Source organism: Channa argus, chromosome 5 (genome assembly GCF_033026475.1).
Source record: "Channa argus isolate prfri chromosome 5, Channa argus male v1.0, whole genome shotgun sequence".
Lineage (NCBI taxonomy): Eukaryota > Metazoa > Chordata > Actinopteri > Anabantiformes > Channidae > Channa > Channa argus.
Window position 1 is genome coordinate 19,611,859 of NC_090201.1, and position 15,323 is coordinate 19,627,181.

At 38.9% G+C, this 15,323-nt stretch overlaps 2 protein-coding genes across 3 annotated transcripts; both read left to right on the forward strand.

Annotated features, from left to right (window-relative positions):
* The first annotated feature begins 300 nt into the window (after window positions 1-300).
* On the forward strand, window positions 301-8,330 carry shisa4 (shisa family member 4). The gene is made up of 5 exons (XM_067503669.1): window positions 301-588; window positions 3,243-3,420; window positions 4,697-4,833; window positions 4,914-5,105; window positions 5,565-8,330. Exons 1-5 carry the CDS (start codon window positions 507-509, stop codon window positions 5,603-5,605), a joined length of 630 nt encoding a protein of 209 aa, XP_067359770.1. The 5' UTR covers window positions 301-506; the 3' UTR covers window positions 5,606-8,330.
* Window positions 8,331-9,173: 843 nt separating this feature from the next.
* Window positions 9,174-13,913, forward strand: lmod1b (leiomodin 1b (smooth muscle)). Of its 2 annotated transcripts, XM_067503668.1 has the most exons (4): window positions 9,676-9,774; window positions 9,954-9,989; window positions 10,924-12,690; window positions 12,787-13,913. In XM_067503668.1, the coding sequence occupies exons 3-4, from the start codon at window positions 10,969-10,971 to the stop codon at window positions 12,811-12,813; spliced, it is 1,749 nt and encodes a 582-aa protein (XP_067359769.1). In that variant the 5' UTR covers window positions 9,676-9,774; window positions 9,954-9,989; window positions 10,924-10,968; the 3' UTR covers window positions 12,814-13,913. The 2 variants fall into 2 exon arrangements, with proteins under 2 accessions (XP_067359768.1, XP_067359769.1); XM_067503667.1 differs by lacking the exon at window positions 9,954-9,989 and having other exon boundaries at window positions 9,174-9,774.
* Window positions 13,914-15,323: the final 1,410 nt, after the last annotated feature.

The window sequence follows — 15,323 nt, forward strand, 5'->3', positions numbered from 1 at the left end:
ATTCAAATCTTTGAAATATTTTATCTTGATTCTGTTCATCTTTTGCTTGTGTATGGTATGTGATGGCGTTCACCTTGGTAACAGTTAAGAAGGAAATTAAGTAATGTTAAAAAAATCAGTGAAATTGCCTTTTAAGTAAATTATTTAACGCTACTACCACTGGCCACAGCTGGGGTTTTTCTCTCTTTAATACAAATGCATGTTATAAAATCGTTGCTTTTCACGGCAGCGCTACGCAGGATTTTAAAGGGGCGTATTTCCGACGGTACGGGCAGTACGTGAAGGCAACGCCAACGTCGTCCAGGGTGAACGGCGTCACCGTCTCCAGCGTTGCACTCAGCATCATTTCAACGGCCACATTACTCACCGCTAGGTTCGTCTTATCTCCGATGCTGTTCCCGAGACCGAATAATGACGGAGAAGGCCCGCTAGACTGCGATTCTTGTTTCTTTCTCCGAAGAAGAAGGGGTCGTATCTGAAGCGTCGTTGCTTGGTTTAAATCGAGGATGATCGTCCCAGCTGGCAACAACATGTCCCTCGTCGCGGTGACTTTGGCGCTGCTCACCGTCGTCCTCTGCACTTCTCTGGGTAAGATTATGGCTCTTCATCCAGGCCGAGTCGCTAGTTAACGAAGATCTGTCATCTTTACAGCCAGCACGGATGTTATTTATGGGAGACCTTCTGCCAGCCCCGATGTCGTGCTAACGCTACAGCCCGCAGCGTCGTTCTGAGCCCCCGGTGCTTTCTGGGTGTTGTGAGCCGTTAACGTTAACTCAGGCCTGGATATGTCCGAACACACTTCTGTAAACTAGTCTTTTGGGCTTCTGTGTATTTATTTAGCTAAATTGTTTATTCGTTTACTTTACGTTTATTCGTCACTAGCATTAGCTTTTCTGGGGCATTATTAAGCATTGCTCATGTAAAACGTTATAGCTGCGAAGATTAGCTAGTCGATTAATCACGTACTAACTTAATTCGTGATATTAGTAATAGTTTTGGCGATGTCCTCTTTCATAGAGACGAATGCAAAAACTTCAATGTGCTTAAATTGTTACTGATAAGAGTGGGCTCGCACTAGTCAACAATCCTGTGGAAACCTGTTTTTTAATTTTCTACAAAATGTTCCACTTTCCCGCGGTTCATATTTGTTTGCAACTGTAATGTAGTTATTTTTTTGCTATTTTTTTTTTTTAGATTTTTGATCAAACATAACGCATACAATAAAAAATGATAGTATAGTAGCTAAAGAAATTATTTGTAGTCAAATTCGGAGGATTGTGTACAGCAATGTAAAAGTAGTTTAAATGACTTTGTAGTTTAGTAGCTAATGTGACAAAGTAATTTCAGAAGCATAAAATACTTTGCAGTAAAACCTTTATCAAACTTATGGACTATGATGTATTCCAAAAAGTATTCATAGTTTGCAGAGGAACAATAAACTGGCAGACCTGGTGTTGAAGACTGAGCTAACAGTGAAAACCTTTTGCATTTCCTTTAATTTCCTTTAAGCCTTTTTGTGTTGTTGCCTTCTTCCATTTTTGTGTATCTCTGTGTACAATGCTGGATTGTCTGAAAGCAAATGGCCTTGTCCTAACTAGGTCTCCTGAAAAATGAAATGTTTATTATTTGGCTTTACCTGGTTAAATAAAGGTTAAAACAACTTTGAACAGGTTTAGGAGCCAAATCTTTATACATTTCAGCTCAGCACTGTAATTCAGTCATTTTCTAATGGAGTCTTCATCAATTTATTATACCTAAAATGTTAATATGCAGCATTGCTTTGACAAGACACTGTAACATGTGACTCACAAGCCAAACTCCTATTGAATCTTCAAGGCAGTGTAACTTGTGGCAGCCTGCACACAAGTGGTTTTTGCCACTAGGCTGCAATTTATCACTACTTTAAATTATACCTTGTGAAATGCCTAATCATAAAGTACATGCTCTTTTCAACTCCATTAAGGACTGTTTATTCTTATAAAAAGCTGTCTCCTAACTTCTATATGTGAGCCATTTCTTTCAGACCCAGAGTCCACAAAGTATCACAGATTTCATTGTTAGTCATCCTCTTTTCATTTCTGTATTTTGAAAATGCTAAATTGTCTAATGCAATTTGGTATTTGATAGTTTCAGTTGTATTGTCTTACATCTATAGTAAGGTTTTTAGACCGTTGCATTTTGGCCTTGTATGAGCAGACCAGGGTTTGCTCTGGTTTTTATTTTTTATTTTTTTATATTGTGAATTGTTAGTTACATAAAGAAGCTTATGTATAAGTGTACTGATGATGTCATTAATTATGTCACATAACTGGTTTGAAGTTGGCCTTTGAAGTTTACCTTTAAAGTCTGTTTAAGTAGTTGTCGTAAAAACTATGTATAAAGAAAGAGGGGTAGTTCAGCTCAGCCTTTGGAAAGAACAGACAAAGCTATTAGAGAATTAAGGTCACCTATTAGAGCTGATAGAAAGAACAGACTACAAGTGGTGGGGACCGCAACAAGGTAGAAGGGAAAGTTTCAGTGTGTAGCTGTGGAGGCACACAGTTTCTTACCTTGTTCGGTGGAATTGTTTTGGGATGGTGTTTGTGAAATTACTATTCGTAAACGTTTGCTGTAGAATTACTCCGTTACTCTGCTAATTTAAGGAACACGGAATTCAGTAAATGTTTAGTGTTCGTCATACAACGCTTTCTGGAAAGGATAATTGTTGGACCACTGGATACAGTAAGATCGCCTCTACAGGCCTGTTAAGAGGTCAAAACATATTAGAGTTCATATTTGAGACTGCGGTAAATTCTGTCAAGACAGTTTGTTTTGTACAGTTGTCAGATGCTTTATACACTAAACAATACCTTGAAAGGGTCTAAAACTTTGTGGTAAACTTAATGGAGACCTAAGCAGTTTTCCACCTCTGGCACTGGAATTATTCAAGTGTGGGTATTGAATAATACATTACGTTTAACCTGAAATGAGACAGACAAAGAAAGAACAGCCAGTACATGCATCAAATAAATATTTATTTTCTGCTAAAGGCAGAACAAAGCAGTATCTGTATCATTCTTGGCTTCTCTCACTCGTGTGTGTGATGTGTGATGAAACAAAAACCAACAGCATGCTGAAAACTCAGAGTGAGAAAGAAGATAAATTAAGTAAGTTGCCCTCGAACCCTGGTTCGCTGCCTCTTTATTTCTTTCATTTCTTTACTCTTTCTGATCGTCTTTCTTTTTGTTGCTCTTCTTTTGCAGTCAATGCAAATGAGGACTGTCTGTGGTACGTGGATAAAAATGGCACCTGGCACAATGGTTTTGACTGCCCTCTCATCACTTTCTGCTGTGGGAACTGTCATCGGCGCTACTGCTGCCTGGACGCCTTCAAGATGATCACAGAGCGGGAGCAGAAACGCTGCATGCTCTTCCAGTTCAGGTGGGAGCTCCAGAAGCAGCAGTCTGGTTTTAATTTGATTATTTTAATATTTATTAATTTACCTAACCCCAAGAGGCAGTGTTAACAATATCAGTTTAAGGCCATAGGTGCAGGATCACCTACCTTTTAAAGCAGAGACATACATTGTTGCTTTTTAGAAGGATATTTGCTGCCACTGTAAAAATTTCTCATTAGGGCATTAATGGAATCACTATTGTTGAGCACAAACATCTCTAGTGAGGTAAACAGTATGATAAACACATTATTAAGCGCAACCTAGAAAAATAAAATCAATTCTTATTGAATAATAAGATGAAAGTCATTTGAAATGGAGAACTTGGAGAGTCATAGCAGCTAAACCAAGTAAAAGAATTGATGCAGAATAACTTCATAAAGATAGACAACCGGCTAAGCTAATTCCCAGGCAGAGAGTCTGATTCTTCTTGTGCACTGAAATTTGGTAGATTTAAAAAGCCTCCCGACCAAGAGTACCACCACGGTCCCAGTGGCAGACAGGTATAACTGGAGACAAATAGATTACAAACTCTAACTGAACTGTCAAGCATGTAAGAATTAATTGCCCCTAATAAAGTTGCAGGAACACATGAAAAAAACGTTTTGATCTATATCCATATGTCTGGTGCATGATGGAAACCTGCCCATGTGTCTTTACCTAGGACCCTATTATTAGCCCTGTCTATAATGTAACTAACTCTGGGCCTCTTGTTTTTCTCTGCCTCTGTCCTTGAGGATGTAGTTCTACCTATCGATATTATATTTATTGTCCATATATGCCATTTTTAGACTTTTTTTTTTTTTTTTAAATATAAAAGAGCCTTTACATACATGCGTACATAACAGGTGAGAATTATTATTGTTCACTGTGTGAAGTTTGATACAGACAGTTCCTGCAGACACATTTAGAAGTTTCATGGATGCTTTGATTAATGGGGCCCTGGATCTGTCGGTGGGGGAGGCTGAGATGAAATGAACAACTTTGTTGCTTTAGTGTGGCTGAGTTGATGTTACTGGGTAGACAGAAAGATCCAGGGTGTATGTCATTAGCTGGATTGTGATTTCAGGGTCAGTCTGTGGTAAACAGTCTGTGCGTCTGATTCAAAAGATCCATATCACAGCCAGCTCTACTTTAATCCTCTTTGGAGTGAGTCATAATTAGAAAGTTAGAGGAGGGAGAACAATCTGAGACTAAGTGATCAAATAACAAAGGAAATGTGTGTAACAAAAGTGTTTTATTTTTCTCTCTCTCTGCTCTCAGTCCCACTACTTTAGCTGGCATTGCTTCCTCCATCCTTCTGTTTGTGGCTATTATTGCCACCATGGTGTGCTGCTTCATGTGCTCCTGCTGCTACCTCTACCAGAGACGGCAACAGAGGGGGAGGACACCTTACGATGGTAAAAACTCTACTCATCATGGCTTTTGAAGACACAGTTGTGTTGTCCTTTACAGCAGTCTGTACATTTTTGACCCACAGCCCAGCACATCCCAATGGCCAGCTACCCAGTAGAGCCCTTGTACGATGCATATGGAAAACCACTGGGACCATCTGAGTATCCACACACAGGTTATCCAATGGCACCCCAGTACCCTGGCATGCCGCCACAGTATCCAGTGATGCAGCATGGACCATACCCACCACACCAGATGGATCCTGCATACGGCCAGGGTAAGATGAGCATCATTTTCTTCAGGAGGATAATAACTTTAAACTATCGTATAAAAAGGCTATAAAGCTTGCTGTTCATTTTATTACATGGACATTTTGTTACTCATCCATGTCGTCTGCTCAGTGCTGAAAAAAGTCACAAAATAACTTTTACAAGAATTTTGGACATTAATGAGCCCCAATACTGAGCAATGATATTTACTGTTAATAGCTATGGCCCCCAGAGGAACACCTGTTAAACATTTACTAATACAGCTTCAACTACAGGGAAATAGTCACTATTTAGTTTTTGTCACTAGTTCGATCAAATAATTGTGCATTTTTGGCCAGTGCCAAGCTCTGAGCTCCCTGTTTGACTTGTATTTTGGGTTGTTGTACCCATTGTTCATCACTTTAATTCTCATGTTGATTTTGTGTTTTGTTTTTTTTTGTTTTTTTGTATTTTATTTTATTTCTTAGCGCCACCACCTTATTCTCCACCGCAATATCCTGGTCATTGATGGGCTCATCTAAACACCAGCGGGCAACAACAGCAGTTGAGAGAAATGACTGTTTTGAAAAAGGAGAAGGCAGCAGCAGCACTCTCACACACTCAAAAGAACACCCATACATACTCAAACACTACAGCTTGACTAGCAGTGGTTTGCCTGTGAAAAGAGAGCAGGAGGCACTTCAGGGGTTTTCTTTCAGTTGTTTATTTACAACATTGTCCTAGTTTTCTGGAGTATTTACATAAATCACATTTGTATTCTGCAACCTGAAGCCTGATTACTCTGGGTGAGTTTGAAGGAAGGTGTCACACCATCCTATAAAATGAGGAGGTGTCTGGGCGGCGTCCTGTCTCTGTTCTGTCACCTCTGCTCTCTGACACACTTTGGTGATGAGGTGTTGCCTAAAAAACAGGGCTCTTTATCTTAAAAATTGGGGCTTTGAAAGATATATAAAAATGATCATGCACTCTCTCTTCATTTAATAAAGGGAGAAATGCTTTCCATCCTCACTTTTCCTCAATTTAACTAAATTGATAACTGCCTAAGGCTACATTCCAGTTCCTTTCGGTCATTGATCCACAATGTCCAAATGTAATTACATGATGTCTTTATCTTTGTATTGGATCTTTTCTTCCATGTTGTGTTAAAGGCTGGAAAGCTAGAAATAAAAAAGCATGTTTGGTCCAAAAAGTGACATGCATGGATCATGTTCTGTGATGGCTTAATGGAGTCTATTGGATTTTATAGTTGTCTTAAATCTGTGTAAGAAGTCATCTATTAGTTTCAACCACGTCGCTTCTTTTTTGTGTCTGACTTGACCAATGAATCATGGTGGTATACTAGCTGCACCATTCGACTGCAACATCTCAGTACCAGCATGCTATCCAGTCAGTTGTGTGTCCTCTCCTGCTTTTCTGGGTTTAAACAAATGAGTCTTAAGATTAATCTAATAATGCCAGGATGTTTTACAGTGAAATTCATGTTAAATGTTTTTATCTTGTAACATATCAGGTCAGGGTGAGCTGCAGTTCCTGCTGCTTGATGAAAACAAAATATCCCGCCTTACAGTAATTAACCATGAAAAAAGAGAGATTAACTATTTAAATACTTATTTTGTAAATCTGCTCTTCAGCTGAATATTTTATGATATGGTAACAAGTTATTTTAAAACAATGTATTGTTATTGTAACAAAAGATATGTTTTGGCATCTTTCCGTTTAGTATTTATTATTGTTAAGCTTACCTTTTACTGTGAATGGGTTCTCACCTTTTGGACTACCCAACAAAGCCAAAAATAGCTTTTAATGAAGTAGATTTCTAAACCTCCTCTCTTTAAAGGCACAGTTTGACATTTTGGGAAATTAGCTTTTTTTTTGTGTGTATGTTTTAGATGAGCAGATTAAAACTACTGTAGTACAGTGGTGGAAGTAGTATCCAAATCTTTTTCTTAAGCAAAAGTAATCATACTACAGTGTTGAACTACTTTGCTTATACTACAATGTACTCTGTACATTAAAACGTTTTACTTGGGTAGTTGTGTAAAAGTATTAGTTCAAAAATTAAAAGATATCTTTATGCAAAATGGCCCATTTTATAGTAATATTAATTATTATTTATTGGTGAAACTGCTAAAGCCATTGTTATAATCTAATTTATTTGTTAGATTGTATGTGGATGCACAATGTAGCAACGAAAGCTGTCAAATAAATGTAGTTCATTATAAAGTAGTAGTAAAAAAAATACATTTCCCCTGACTTATTGGATGATAAATGTTACTTTCCTTTAAATTATAGTACAGTAGCTGTTTTTAAAAATTGGTAGCGATATCTTTGATCCCAACGTACTTGAGATCAGTTCAAAATAACATTTTCGGATGTTGTCTATTCCTGTGGTACAGATCCTCAGGAATAACACAAAAGCTGGTAGTTTAGTTGGAAACTTTGTTGTCCATGGAAATGTATCTTTGCAATATGGGGTCATGGAAAATACAAACAAGTGCTGAATGACAAGAACACAATATTTTAAATTATATAGAATATGACAGATGAATTTCCCAAAATCTCAAACTTATAATGGCTCCAGTAAAGCCACGGTCTGTAAGCCACAAACTGTTAAATTAATCTGCAATTCAGTGTAGTTTAGCATCTTGGACAGAAGAAAACAGCCCTGTGCACTTTGTACAATGCATGACCTGTAAAACATGACGTCTCATGCATGTTTTATAGATTAACTGACTGCTAACACATGAAACCTAGATTACCTTTATTTGGGTGTAATGTATCGCAAGTTCGAAGTCAAATTAAAATTAAATAAAAGTTTTAATGCAGATCAGAGAAGTCTGACTTTTTTCATGAGACTTACTGCCGTGGCTTGTCTCACTTCTAAACCATGCAAGGAATAAGTTGAACATAAATTATTCATTCAGAGGGTGATGTTCTTATGTAAAGATTTGTTGAGCCTTCACAAAGCACAAAGAAAACTCTGGACAGGAAGACATTTTCATATGTAGTTTAACATAATATTTGCTCAACAATGTTTCTGTTTATTTGTGGTTCTAAACTAACTCCACGAGTGTGTTTAATGAAACTGACATCAGGTGAAGAAATAACTGTCTAGACATGCCTTTTTGTCTGTCATATGGATGGTATAACATAATGGGTGGTCTAATGTAATAACGAGTGACATGTTTTTATTTCTTTTTCCATAAAAATTAACTTTGGGTTGTAAAAAACAACTGTCTTCTGTGTCCTTTGTTTTTTTAAAAAGATTTATGTTCAAAGAAATGTCAAAAATCTTGAATATCAAATCAGAATTAAATGTTTTGAAATCATTGAATTTAATATATGTGGCATTTGTAAATTTAAATTCAAGCATGTACAGATTTGAATAGAATTTGCTCCATAGTGGTGCTGTGTGCATTATCTGCAGTATATTTGTATAAAGTATATTTTTCTTTATATCCAATAATTTGGAATAGTAGAAAAGAAACTATTTTCACTAATGCCAAAATACCTTGATAACTATATGTCAATGTTCCATTGCTTTATCCTTTTCAAAAAATTACTACTTAAAAATAATTTGTGATTTTCTCACATTAACATTTCTTTGCTCCTAAACAACAGGCTTTTCCTCATTTTAACTTCTGGGTTGTAATGTGGTTTTGATTAGACTGATAATTTATGCTATGTTAAACCCTCAGATAGTTTTGTTTTTCTCCCTAAATATTAACCATACAAAACTTACATATAATTTATATTCCCTAGGTTTGATGTAGAGACCATGTCAAATCCAAACTTTATTTGACACTTTAACAAAGTGTTTCAAGAGAGTATGGCCCTAAATCAAACACAAACCGTTCTGCGACATAAAACTTTATTTAATTTAAAATAAGTAATTTCTAAATAAAGAATCACAGACTGGTCTTAAAATAAACATGAATTGTGTAATAGGAAGTCTGTGTAACTCTGCTTTGGCATCTCTGTAAACTTCAGCCCTTCCCATTACCTTTAAAGGAGTGTGTACCCTGAACTATATATGGACATGCACTTTCACAGGATTTCAAAGAATGTCCCAGCCTCACAGTGCAGTCTGACGACCAACTGCTTTTGCAGTTTATCACTGGTACCGTTCAGGGGAACACTGTGGATCCTGCGTCTTTCCAACAGGATTGATGCCTCTTGTGGCTTTTCGGTGATAGGGACGCACCAGGACAGCAGGACATAAGCTTTGGCCTATGGGAATACGCAACTTTTTATTATAGAAGAGAAATTGCACAATAATTTTGTTTTAAAGGAATTCACTGCAGTAACACCACCAGGACCACTAAAGTCAGTAAATTTATCTGTTTTATCTCCAAGGGTGTAGCCTTTCCCGAAATTATTTAGGCAACCATGTCCAGGGTAAAAGTTAAAGGTCTGACGCGTACAGGCCGCCAAGTCAGCGAAGACCCAGACCTGGACACCCTGCTGTCCACCCTCTCCCCAGAGGAGATGGAGGAGCTAAAGAACGACATAATGAAAGTGCCAGACTTCACCCCAGAGGATGGGAAGATCACCGTCCAAGGGGAGAGCCAACCTGTGCAGCCACCGAAGAGTAACAATGTCCGGGATGGTAAACTGGACAGCAAACGGGACAGTGACACTAAGGGGAGGTTCAGTCAGAGGGAACAGTCGATTGAGGTCAGTGGGTGTTTAATTTTTACCCTTTATACACTTTAGTGGGAACTTGTTTTTGCTTCCCACCAAAGTCTATAAAGCCCCCACACCCCCAAAAAAGCTCATGAGTGGTTTCTGATTACCTTAAGTATGAACTGGATGTTCAATATTTTTAACTGATGTTCTTCATGCTTTTTTCATAGAAATGACCTGCAGAGAGGTGACTTTAGAAGAGCAATGTATGTCTGATACTAGCCGCATACAATATTACATAACACAGTGTCCCACGGTAATCTCATGATAGCTTTCATTTGTTAGTATTTATTTTGCTTGAAGCAAACCACCAACCGGACCTCATGCACTCTGAGTGCATTATCTCATAAATGCTGGTCCCCAGAGTTTATTTCTTTGCCAGGAAAAATATAGTATTCTCCTTTGAGGCTTGTTTATCTCCATTTCACATTGTCATCCATCTCCACGCAAGAAAGAATCTCACCAGCACATTAAACCATTTCTAATATTTCCCTGACATGCTATGAAAGATTTTTGACATGAACTGCCCTCCTCTGTTGGTTGTCAGTGAGCCAGATTTCTAGACATTTGTGTGTTTAAAACAGAGGCACTTCAGTGGACGGAGTTGCGGCCCTGTGGAGCTTCTTAATCCCAGCCTGATGGAATTCCTTGGTTGATTGCTCCTACGCTCACTGCCTTTTAAGGATACATCTGCCATGGACAGCAGCCTCACACAGCAAAAACAGATGGGGACTAACAAATCAAACACTTAGGAAGCTACTCGCCGCAAATGTATCCCTGCTCTATAAAAAAGGGTCCCTGTCCTTTTGCTGACTGTAAACACACATGCCATACTTTGTCGGGGGAGAATGTGCATGTTTACAGTGAGCAGATGGATGAGGAGCTGTTTTATAGCAAAGGACTGTATTAATACAAGTATTTTCATGGTTTGGAGTTATTCTATAGATGTGTGTGCATACTGTGTGTCTATAACAACAAGGGCTGTATTGCAAGGTTTAAGGACATCTTTAGAGACACTCTTAGAGTCACTGTTGCATGTGAACTTTTGATTTAAAGAAACCAATACTTTTTTTCTTTTTGGTGATGACAAATATTTAACTGCTTAATTCTAACATCATGTTCATGTTCTTCTTTCTGAAGGGAGAGTCAAAGAAAGAGAGCCGAAAGCAGGAATACCTGAGGAAGATGGGCCTGAGCCAGGAGGGGAATGATGGGATGATATCAGGCTTACGAAGACAAACTAGTGTCTCAAGTGACAGAGATACCAAGCCGGATGACAGAAACAGCAGAGGTCCTGAAAGTTTAAAAGAGGAGCGAAGTCGGCTTTCAAGCAGATACAGGAAACAGGAGAGCAAAGAGAGTGACATGAAAGAGGAGAGTAATGAGAAAGAGAAATGTGAGGACAACAGGTTAAGAGACAGAAGGGAAAACCGAGAGAGCACAGGTGGCAAAACAAAGGATATGATCACCAAGCTACAGGAAAAAAAGGATGACAGCAGAGAGAAGGAAAGGAAAGAAGACTGCAGGAGAAAAGATGACAGCAAAACCAAGGACATCATCTCAAAGCTACGAGAAAAAAGCGAAAAGGACGTGGGCAAGGAAAAAGAGAGAAAATCAGAGAGTATCAGAACACAAGGACTTGTCTCAAAAATGCTAGAGAAGCAGAGCAAGGCACAAGAAAACCAGGAGGGCAAACCAGAAGAAAAAAAGCGTCAAGCAGAGGAGAAAAGAGCTGAAGATAAAAACAAACCTGAAGTCAAACTTAAGCGACAAGTTTCTGAGAGGGATGATGTGCAGGTGAAACACGACAAGGCAGAAAAAAGAACGGATAGAGAGGAGCTGGTTAACCACAGTGACCATGTGAAAGAGAAGGACAAGAAGATCAGCACAGAGAAGAGAGAAGAGGACAAAAATGAAAAAGATAACAGTCAAGGAAATTTAAAAAAAACTGAGAAAACTGAGAAACTTGGCAACTGTGTCACCAAAAGCCCTCCAAGCGGCAAGGCCAAGGAGGAAGAGGAAGAGGATGAAGACTCAAGTATGTTTGATGAGCTGATGGAGCAGGTTCGAAGCAACGATCCCTCCCTCACTGAGCTTAACGTGAACAACTCAGAGGTGATCAAGTCAAAAACACTCATCGAATTTGCAGAGGCTTTACGCAGCAACACACAAGTTAAAACGTTGGCTTTGGCTAATTGCCGTGCAGACGACCATGTGGCTTATGCCATCGCTGGCATGCTACGCAGCAACAAGACCATCACCAGCATCAACCTTGACTCCAACCATCTTACGGGCAAGGGCATCCTGTCTCTTATCCAGGCGCTGCAGCACAACTCCACACTGACCGAGCTTCGCTTCCAAAACCAGCGTCACATCTGCGGTGGGAAAACCGAGATGGAGATGATCAAGATCCTAAAAGAAAACACCACGCTGCTCAAGCTTGGCTACCACTTCGAGTTGGCTGGACCCAGAATGACAACCACAAACATACTTAGTCGCAACATGGACCGGCAGAGACAAAAACGCCTGCAGGAGCAGAGACAGGCCCAGGCCAACGGGGAAAAGAAGGGGACACTGGAGGTGCCCAAAACTGGAGGAGGAGGATCTCTCAGAAGCTCACCCAAAGCTTCACCCAAACCTTCTCCTATACCCTCACCTATGCCTTCACCAAAGCTGACTCCTAAAAGAGGAACTGGAGGTCCAGCTCCCCCACCACCACCACCACCTCCTCCTGGGGGTGGTCCTCCACCCCCTCCACCTCCAATGCTGGATGTAGATGCCCTGAGGAACTCTCTGACTCCAGTCTCGCAGAGGAAGCTTGATGGAAAAAGCCCCGGCGGTAGTAAGAACACAAGGGACCAACTCCTTGCCTCAATCCGAGGAAGCAATATTAAACAACTGAAGAAGGTACGTACAGTATGGTGGGTTTTCTAGAAAGGTTGGATCAGCCACATTGCATTCAGACATACATATAAACATACTTCTATTTTGTTTTTTTCACAGGTTCCGGTCCCAAAGTGGTTGCAGTAATCTAATATTTTTCTGTTGAAATAAATGAAATAAATGAAAAGGAAGCGAGAGGGAGAGCAGATATCTCAACACAGGTTTTCGAGGAGACATAACCCTACATTCCCACGGCTGCGGACGCAGGGCTGCACAGTGGGACTGATGATGACGGTGAAACGAGAGATTACGTGAATGACAAGCCCTCACTATGAGCTCTCCACTCAAACACTGGACCAAAAGGACTCTGAAGAGAATAAGTGATGCAGGGCTCTCTATTAGCCCACTCCAGAGTGATCATGAATTTGTGGTTGTTTGTCTTAAGTTCATATTGACGCTTTGCTGGTTATTTGCACTACATAACATGAAGCCGATCATATAACATGTTGGCTTGTGTAAGCATCTGAATATGAGCGTAGTGGAGGTGTGCTGAGTTAAACAAGAGATTTAAATAAATATAAAAATCTAATATAGAAAAAACATTATCAGTAATATAGTGGACATTTGACCATTTATTTATTTGTGAAAAGGTGATCCACCTTTTATCTGTCAAACTGGGAATTGTGAAATGGTAAAAATATCAGGGAATTTACCAACATAGCAACCTGACTTAAATCTGGGTACGATTTAAAAAAAATAAAAAAGGCCACAGTGGTCTTTGATTGTATGTTTAATTGCCAAATCTTAAGACATCTCAAGCAAAGGTAACATATTGGGAAACAGTCCAGTGGAATCCTGGTGCATGACGAAAGATTTTTAACATGGAAATAATTCCATCATGCATTTTTTATCAGAAAGTGCAAGTAGTTCAGTATCTGATGGTATATTTTGTACAGGATCATTCTTGCCTGGGTGTTTGAAAAGCTTACATAACTTTTATGTAATACATCTACATGTCTTAACCTTAGAGGGATTTGGAAAAAGCATTACAGGCTTATGTCAACACTTCTGTTGATTTGTGCCATACTTTTGAGTGAATGTAATTTGTAAAGGATTTTAATGTGATAAGCGAAAATCAGAGTGGTACTTGTATGTGTACTGTGTAATGAAGGATTTTCTGTCCTATTTGATTACAAATGCCTTTCTTACGGAGCCTGTATGTCTTCAATAAAAGATTTTGGTATGTTTGCAATGGCAAGTCACATGTGTAAGGTCATGCCTGGCTGATACTCATTAAGGTAAAATGTACAGTATTCATTATTGAAAATAATTTAACTTACTTTTGTGATATTTTTTGATATAGTATGTTAACTCAAAAATATATAGTGTTAATATATGCTGAGCATTTCAGTTGTTTTGTGGTCAATATTATTGACCACAAAACAACTTATTATTGTTAATATTATTAGATATTTTATCATGTGTACTTTCAACCTTATGGTTGCTGGGAAAATATGTACAATATACAGAATACAAAGCCATGTATAGTACAAACCATGTATTTAACTAGATTCACAATAGTTGTAATACGTTGTGTAGCTCCTGAAAACGTTGTTTGAATAATTTACGGATTTCTCTATAATTATCCACACATTTCTAGGCCACACCTGTGACTCTAACCTGCAAAGAACAGCTGTCCACTCCCTAAAGCTTCAGGGAACCTGGGAGCTGTTTAGTGTGTTGCCACCAACTGGTGAGGTAGCCATCACCAGCAGCAGCACCAGTTTATTTCTCCATCACTCTGCTTCAGCCTGTGTATTCACGAAATGCCTATATTTGGTCATTTCTCAATGGAGGCTTGCTCTGCAAGTCATTCCTTTCTGGTTCCTAATAATGGGCAGCAGGCCAGCAGTCTGGCTTTAGGCTGTAGCTGTTCCCCTGACCAACGGCACTGATCTCAGATGGAGAAAAAAGAAGAGAAGGAATGAAAGTGTTGAGATTACGGCTTGTTCAGTGTCGTAAACAGGGATCAGAGAACAACTTGAACTTGTGTATGTGCAGAGAATGCCTCTGAACATGTTTTAAGGTTCCTTCATCCCGGTCGCATGGCCAAATAAATAGGCTCTAGGCTAAAAGTGTACGGCTGAGCCAATTTTCATCCTCTTTCTTTGGAATAGTCCATAAACCTAGATGGCTATTTAATCTGAAAAAGCAGTATACAACAAGCAAAAAAAAAAAAAAAACAGCATTCAATAGTATAATAAAGGTCCTTTCTACACAGGTCAAATTCACACCTAATTGTCAGTCACCACAGCATTTTGCTGTGGTAAAGAGGAAAAATAAGTGTATATCTTTAAGAAACAATGCCAAAATCCATTTGATTTCCATGTTTCCTATCTAACAAGCTATTTGGTTACGGCTACAAGTTACAAGCTACAAATTCACATATCAGGAGTTTATGATGCAATTCTTTAGACTGAACCTCCTTACTTCAGCTGAAACCATTAGAAAACTGATTGAGGGTTCCCCTGCCTATTTGTGGCACTCAGCACATTAATGGACAACTGGACACTGTGTTTTTTGGAAAAATGGGAAAAACCTATACAGGACTTTGAAGAGCATTTCGGTGGGCCATTTGTGGAATTAATTCACAGTAT

Coding starts and splice junctions, on each gene's coding strand:
- shisa4 (XM_067503669.1), top strand. CDS start 507: ATGATCGTCCCAGCTGGCAACAACATGTCCCTCGTCGCGGTGACTTTG. Junction 589..3,242: donor CGTCCTCTGCACTTCTCTGG/GTAAGATTATGG, acceptor CTTCTTTTGCAG/TCAATGCAAATGAGGACTGT. Junction 3,421..4,696: donor TGCATGCTCTTCCAGTTCAG/GTGGGAGCTCCA, acceptor CTCTGCTCTCAG/TCCCACTACTTTAGCTGGCA.
- lmod1b (XM_067503667.1), top strand. CDS start 9,487: ATGTCCAGGGTAAAAGTTAAAGGTCTGACGCGTACAGGCCGCCAAGTC. Junction 9,775..10,923: donor AGAGGGAACAGTCGATTGAG/GTCAGTGGGTGT, acceptor TTCTTTCTGAAG/GGAGAGTCAAAGAAAGAGAG. Junction 12,691..12,786: donor ATATTAAACAACTGAAGAAG/GTACGTACAGTA, acceptor TTTTTTTCACAG/GTTCCGGTCCCAAAGTGGTT.